The sequence below is a fragment of the Nicotiana sylvestris genome, chromosome 8 (genome assembly GCF_000393655.2).
Source record: "Nicotiana sylvestris chromosome 8, ASM39365v2, whole genome shotgun sequence".
In the NCBI taxonomy this organism is placed as follows: Eukaryota; Viridiplantae; Streptophyta; class Magnoliopsida; order Solanales; family Solanaceae; genus Nicotiana; species Nicotiana sylvestris.
This window is the reverse complement of record NC_091064.1, coordinates 209,304,067-209,312,133: the sequence shown is the minus strand read 5'-3', so window position 1 is coordinate 209,312,133 and position 8,067 is coordinate 209,304,067. Positions and strand designations below refer to the sequence as shown.

At 36.9% G+C, this 8,067-nt stretch overlaps 1 protein-coding gene across 1 annotated transcript; it reads right to left on the bottom strand.

Annotated features, from left to right (window-relative positions):
• Positions 1–212: 212 nt before the first annotated feature.
• Positions 213–662, bottom strand: LOC104220316 (uncharacterized). Its single transcript, XM_009771159.2, has one exon. It carries the CDS (start codon positions 660–662, stop codon positions 213–215), a length of 450 nt encoding a protein of 149 aa, XP_009769461.2.
• Positions 663–8,067: the final 7,405 nt, after the last annotated feature.

The following is an 8,067-nucleotide window of genomic DNA, read 5'->3' as shown; positions in this document are numbered from 1 at the left end:
GCTTACAAAGAAAATAAATATATTAACACCATTCTATGTTTTTTTTTGGTCGAAAGAAAAATTTATTTCAACCAGTTTTTCAATTTACATCACCTGTACTTTGGACTGTAGTATCAGGTCTCATTACTGAAACCAATAAACAAAAACCTATACAACCAAGGTTGCTTACTAAGATCCCATAATGCTCATGGGTCTTTTTCCTATCCTACTTGCTATGAATTACAATTAGGATAACTATTTAGTGTACTCAATATTGGTGTCCATTTACATTTCTTCTGTCCTGTTATGTGCACCTGCATGACAATGTCTTTTGCTCTATCTTTGACCTCTCTTCTCTGGTTTTGAAATCTTCTTTCATTTCGCTCCATCCAGATGTGATATACTACTACTGCAAACACCACTCCTAGCAAAGTTTTCCTTGGATTTCTATTGTTTACATCGGTACTTAACCACTGCACCTCATCTTCCCAGTTTTCAACCTTTCTCTGGTAGCTTAACCATTCTAGCATGCCTGTCCATAAGCTCTGTGAATATGGACACTCGAAATACAAGTGATCATGTGTCTCTTCTATGTCACCTCCACACAGTACACAAGAGTGAGTCACCTGAATTCCCCAATTTGCTAGTCTGTCAACTGTGGCCAGCCTTCTTTGTATTGCCATCTATAAAATGAATTGCTGCTTTGGTAGTATTCCAGTCAACATGACTAGTGCTTTCCAATGGACTTTGGGGTACCTTGGAGTAGCATGAAGATAAGCCTTCTGAATGCTGAATCTCCCATTCTGAACAAAGGATTCAATTGTTGGTATGTCATTAGCCCACCATTCTCTTGGTGTAAACAGCTTCCTTACTAGCCAACTAGCCTACTTTGGGACCTCCATTGTATTGATGTCATTCTGCTTTATGTAGTGGCGGTGTAGACATCTAATCCAAAGCTTGTCTTTCTTTGCCATTATAGCCCAAAGGAGTTTAGTCAAAGCAGCTTTGTTCCATCTCTCATAGTTGATAATGTTTAGACTCCTAACAGCTTTTGGCTTACACAATGTTTCCCATGCTATAGGAGCTCTGTGAGTATTTTCATGACTACCGGTCCACAAATAGTTCCTGCATATACCATTAACAAGTTTAATAACTTTCTTTGGAATAAGGAATACTTGAGCCCAGTAGGTCTGCATTTCAAACAGGACACTCTTAATGAGTTGTAGTCTTCCAGCATAGGACAAGAACTTTGATGTCCAACTTCTTATCCTCTCCACAATCTTCTCAACTAATGGCATGCACTGGTGGATAGTAATTTTCCTTGAGGACAAAGGGACTCCCAAGTATTTGAATGGGATGTTGCCTGTTGATAGCTGAAGTTCTGCTAACATTCTCTCTTTGAATTCCATAGGCACACCTGCTATATATAATGAGCTCTTTTCCAAGTTTGCTTGTAAACTTGAGACCTTGGAGAAGTGATCAAAAACTCTCATCATTAACTTCATTGATACCTCATCTGCTCTACAACACATCAGTAAGTCATCTGCAAAACAGATGTGTATGACTTGTAGTCTAGCACATTTAGGATGAAAGTTAAAGTCTGGGTTCTGAGTCAGTGTCTTCAGAGATCTGTTTAGGTACTCCATTAATAATACAAACAAAGATGGGGGCATAGGGTCCCCCTGCCTTAACCCTTTTCTTGCTACAAATTTATTAGTTAGTCCACCATTCAGTAGTAGAGTATAGGTGACTGTAGATACACATTCCATGATTAGTGCTACCATCTTGTATGGTATCCCAAACTCAAGCAGTACTGCTTTAAAAAAACTCCATTCAACCGAATCATATGCTTTTCTGATGTCTACTTTGATCATATATCTAGAAGAGACTGTTTTTTGAGATTACCCTTTAATCAATTCATGAGCCATTATGACATTGTCAAGAATATTTCTCATTTCTATGAAGGCAGACTGAGAAGGTTCAACCAATAGATCCACAACTAGTTTAAGCTTATTTGTCAGTATCTTAGCAATAATCTTGTACATTGTTGAGCAACAGGCAATAGGCCTAAACTCCTTCACATAGCTAGGATTTTTCACCTTCGGAATCAATGTAATAATTGTGCAGTTAATTTCTTTCAATAGTCTGCCCGTTTGAAAGAATTGTTGTACTGCTTCTATGACCTCCTTTCCAATGATTGACCAGTATTCCTTAAAGAACTCAGCAGGGTATCCATCCATACCTGGTGCCTTGTCATTAGGCAGATTCTTCACAATTTGACAGATCTCCTCTATTGTTACTACTTGTAACAGTTGTTGTTACTGCTGATTCAGTGTTAGACAAGGACCATTTCTTGCTATATTGACATCAATCTCTGGTAGTTCATCCGCTGCTGTCCCCAATAGTTGCTGAAAGAACTGGATGAATTCTCTCTGAATGTGTTTTGGCTCAGTGATCTTCATATGTTGTTCAGTATAGATGCAACTCACCTTATTTCTTGCTTGTCTGGCCCTCATATAAGCATGGAAATATTTGGTGTTACAATCTCCCAGTTGGATCCATGTTGCTCTTGACTTCTGCCTCATAATTTGCTCCTGTATTGTTTTCCATTTCTCTATGCTTTTTAAGGTCATTCTTTCTTCTTCTATCATCATCTTGTTGAAGTAATACAACATCATTATTGGTACAGAGGGAGTAATACAACAATTTAAAATTTAATACGCATTGAAGATAAAATGAGAGAAGGTCAGTTGAGATGATTTTATCATGTCCTATGTCGTTTTATAGATGCACCGACCGATAGGTGTTAAACTATGATGAATGAAGGTATTAAAGGAGGACGAGGTAGACCTAAAATCACTTGAAAACAATTTGTCTCAAAAAACCTACAAATCATTGGAATCAATACAAACTTAGCTAAAGATCAAACATAGCGGAAGAAAATGATCCAATGTGACTATTTATTATGATAATAATAATAACAACAACAATTATTATTATATATACATACATATATATAATACCTATTTTCACTATTATTCTTATTCTATTTTTGCATAATAATAATAATAATAATAATAATAATAATAATAATAATAATAATAATAATAATAATAATAATAATAATAGTTGTGCCTAAAGAAAGAAGTAAAATTTGATATTGTCGAACTCAACTTTAATTTGGAACTAAGACTTAATTATTGTTGTTAATTTTTTTTTTTTTTTGGATGGTGGGTGATGGCTGCTTGTCAATCAATTGCCAGTTGGGAATTGCTGAACTCCACAGGGATAGATTTGCTGCCATTAATTTCTCCCCATAAAATAATATTATATTTAATGTCACACTTTAAGAAAATTGTCAATTTGCTTTGGCATTTGGCAATAAATGAGTTTGCAAATGGAAACAAAAGAATGGAAGTATATAAAGACGTGTTAACAAACACTGCTCTAAAGGAATTTAAGTATTTTAAAAACAATTCTATCTCTATACCCATTAATGTCAGGGGAAGCTTGGAGTCAATTCAATTACTTATATTTTGTTAAAATTGGAAAATCAGTGTGTAGAAACTAGAAAGATTACAATTCGAGTCGCATTGTTATAAAATGTGACGACCCAAAGGTCATCACCTGTTTTCTACCCATTATGTGCTTTCGAGGTCTTGAAAACCTCATTTAGAGTCACTTCAATTTGCGTGTGCAGTTCGGGCGCGTAGCCGAAAAGCTTAAATATGAAATTCTGTGAAAAATGTTAAGTCTTGACTTTAAAATGAATAAATTTGACTTCGGTCAATATTTTGGGCAAACGGACCCGGACCCGTGATTTGTCGGTCCCGAAGGGTCCATAGGAAAATATGAGACTTGGGCGTATGCCCGGAATCGGAATCCGAGGTCCCTAGCCCGAGAAATGAATTTTTAAGTGAAATTGTTTTCAGAAATTGTTTAAGGAAATTTGAAGTGAAAACTGATTAGAAAGTAATGGTATCGGGCCCGTATTTTAGTTCCGGCGCCCGGTACAGGTCTTATATATGACTTGAGTCATTACTGTGAAATTTGGTTAAAAACGGACGTCGTTTGACGTGATCCGGACCTTAATTGAGAAATTTGATGTTTAAAAGAGTTTTGAGAAATTTTATTGATCTCGAGGTTTAATTCGATGCTCGTGATGTTATTTTGGTCATTTGAGTACACGAATATGTCCGTAGGATATTTTTGAGGTTGTGTGTATACTTGAGTTGGAGTTTCGAGGGCTCGGGTGAGTTTCGAGTGGGCTCCGGAATGCCTTAGGCTTAGAAAGTCATATGTTGCAGGTTCAGGAAGTTGCAGGCCTCTGAACCTTTTAATGCAGTTCGCGAGAAACCGCGTGCGACCGTGGAGGGGCCAGCGTGGCCGCGGTCGCCTTTGTCGGGGCGCGGCGGAGGCTGTGCGGCCGCAGTCGCCTTTGTGCGGTCCGCACAGGGTGGCCTATGCGGCCGCAACCCGTTTAGTGCGGTCCGCGGTGGAGGTCCGCGGTGAGGATCTGAGAGGGGTATAAATAGACGGGATTTTCAGTTATTTTTCACTTTTCAAAACCCCAAAACATAAGAGGCGATTTTTCAAACAACCTTTCTTCTCCAAAACGTTGGTAAGTGATTTCTAACTCATTTTCTTCACTCCTTAACATCTTTTAGCATGATTTCAACTTCAAATCAAAAATTTTCATGGGGGAAATTGAGTGTTTTGGGTAGAACCTAGGTTTTTCTAAAATTGGGGATTTGGACCTTAATTTGAGGTCCGATTTCAAAACAAATTATATATTTGAATTCGTGGGGGAATGAGTAATCGGGTTTTGACCACGTGGGCCCGGGGGGGGAGAGTGATTTCTGACTTTTGGGTAAAACTTTAGAAACTCATTTTCATGCATTGGGGTTGATTCATTTAGCACTTGTTGATGTAATTAAGTAACTTGTGACTAGATTCGAATGGATTGGTGGTGGAATCAAGGGGTAAAGCTATAGTTGAGACTTGAGTGGTGATCAAGGCATCGAGGTAAGTGTTTGGTCTAACCCTAGCTTGAGGGATTAGGAGTTGAGTCATACTTGCTACTTGCTTCTTGTTGAGTACGACGTATAGGCATTGTGATGAGTATCTATACGTTGGTGTCAAGCATGACCGTGAGTCTTAAATTGAAAGTTGTTGTGTTCTTAAATGGCACTTGGGTGCTTTACTTAAGGATCTTCTATGATTGAGCATTTTCAATAATTGAACTGAGTACAAGTTGAGTTGAGGTTGGTTATAGCTGATTCTCCCTTGCCGGGATAATTAATTCAATATTGTTGTTCCCTTGCCGGGAAAATTATAACATTGTTGTGTTCCCTTGCCGGGAAGTTATTATATTATTTATGTTCTCTTGCCGGGATTTCTTGTGATTGTGTGATGAAATGTAAAAGGGAGCGGGTGGTACGCCTGCCACAAGATATAATAAAATAGGAGTGGGTGGTGCGTCTACTACGAGATATAATGAAATGGGAGCGGGTGATATGCCTACCATGAGATATAATGAAATGGGAGTGGGTGGTACGCCTACCACGAGATATAATGAAATGGGAGTGGGTGGTACGGCTACCACGAGATATAATTAAATAGGAGCGGGCGGTACGGCTACCACGAGATATAATGAAATGGGAGCGGGTGGTACGCCTACCACAAGATATACTGAAATGGGAGCGGGTGGTACACCTACCACGAGATATAATAAAATGGGAGCGGGTGGTACGCCTACCACAAGATATAATGAACTGGGAGCGGGTGGTACGCCTATGGGTGTTTATCGGGCGGGCTGAACGGGAGAAACCCCAGCCCGCGGGCGGGCTGTTAGCGGGCTGGGGATAACGGGCTATTATAGGGCTGGGATTTTTCGGGTTTTCGTGGGCCCGTACGGGTTAGAGCTCACACGGGCTCGGGCGGGCCGGGCTCAAATTTTTTCCTTTTTTTTTTTAATTTAAATTTTATTTTTCTTATTCAATGTTATTGATAGTTAAGTATTTGCAAACTTTTAAGGGTTAGAATTAAACTTTGAAGTTTAAAGTTTAAAGTTTTAAATTTGAAATTTGTATTTTAAAATTATAAAATTGAAATTGGAAAGTAAGTGGCTACAAAAAATTATTTAATAAGAGTATAAGACCAATAGGCAAATGTAAGGAACAAACTCCGAAGGCTTTCATTTATATTTTTAATATTTCAAATTAATTTGCAAGTTCTTTTTTGATTTTTTATTTTATTTTTGAACTTGCAAATTAAAACTTAAAAGTTTACAATAATTATAAAAAATAAGAAATAGTACATCACATGCTTTGCATCATTTTTGTAAGTTGTTCCATGTCAACATGAGGTTCTTGGTTTTCCGGGATTGGTTGAATCGGAACCATAAACCATTATATCTCCAATTTCTTGGTCCTCTTCTTCGTCTACCTCGTCACGCCCTTGATTTCGCAGTTCTGATCTTATCCAATCTCTGAAGCACACTAGAATTTCTAAAGCGTTGCTGCCCAATGAATGACGGGTATCTCCTAGCTGCTGCCTTGCTTGGCTAAATGCGCTATCTGATAGGACTGTTGAAATTGGCACATTTAGCACGTCTCGAGCCATGGCCGAAAGAACAGGAAATTGATTTGAGTTGCTCCTCCACCAACTCAGCGGTAGAAAATCCTTTGTGAAGTGCTCTGGTGACTTTTGCAAGTAGAATTGTAGTTCATCAATATTCCTGCTACTGGTTTGTTGATGCTCTCCTAGTGTAGACCAAATCTGATAATCTTGAACACAATCATCATCATCCATAGTTGTTCCAGATGTTGAAGGATTAGTTGAAGGAATATTTGCATCTACAACCGAAGAAGCATCAACAATGTTAGCATAATAATTATATAAAGTTTGTAAATGTGTGTGTAGCTCAGAAATACAAGTGTTAATATCAGGAGTTTCAGTTGGGCCAATATCCATATAAGTATATAAAGCTCTAATTAATTGGCGACACTTTATCATTTTGACAGTAGGGTTTAAAATAGCACCAATTAGGTAAATATAGGGAATTGGGTAGAAATACTTTTTAAACTTATCTAGCATAGATTCAACAATAGTAGCATATCCTTCTTTCTGCTTCAAATTATGTAGTAAAAGAGAAATTTCAGCAATATGAACTAAACCATTTGAAATGGTAGGATAATAAGCTCCAGAAAACTCAAGTGTAGCCACATAAAATTTTTGTAAAAATTGTATAACATCATGAATGACTTCCCAAGTTCTAGATGTTAACAAACAGTTAGGATCGGTACAATGAGAATTAGCAACTTCAGTTATAGGCATTCTATATTTATAACAACATCTTAAGAACAAATAAGTATAATTCCACCTAGTAACTATTTCTTCAGGCATGAGTCTTGGTTTTAGTCCATAGTATACACATTTTTCCTTAAATTCATTTAATTTAGCACTTTTATTATTTCCTTGAATTACACCAACAACTCTCCTAATTAAAGTAATTTCATCTCTAAATAATTCAAGGCCACTCTTCACAATCAAGTTATAAATATGACATGCACATCTAACATGAAATATTTCAGGAATTGGTGGGTGTAGATGCAATTTTAATATTGTAATAGCAGCAGTGTTGTTAGAAGCATTATCAAATGACATACACAAAACTTTTTCTGCAAGATTATAAAATATAGCAACTTCAGGTATAGTATTACTTATAAATGCACCAATATGACTTTGATCTTCATCATATTTAAAAGCAATAATACGTTTTTGCATATAAAAATTATCATCTATCTAATGGCATGTAACAGTCAAATAATCATTTCCATTCACAGCACGACCAATATCAGAAATAAGAGAAACTTTACAAGGAAGACTTGCGAACAAATAACGTATATATGTGTGATATTGTCCAAAAAGCCTAAAGATATCACCTCTACAAGTACTTCTAGGAATACCTTTAAACATAAGGTTATAAATTCTTTGAATATAAGTAACAAGATATAGTGAATAAGCAAAACTAAAAGGTAAACAACCTAAAATAATTATTTAATCTAATTCTTCCCGATCTTTCTT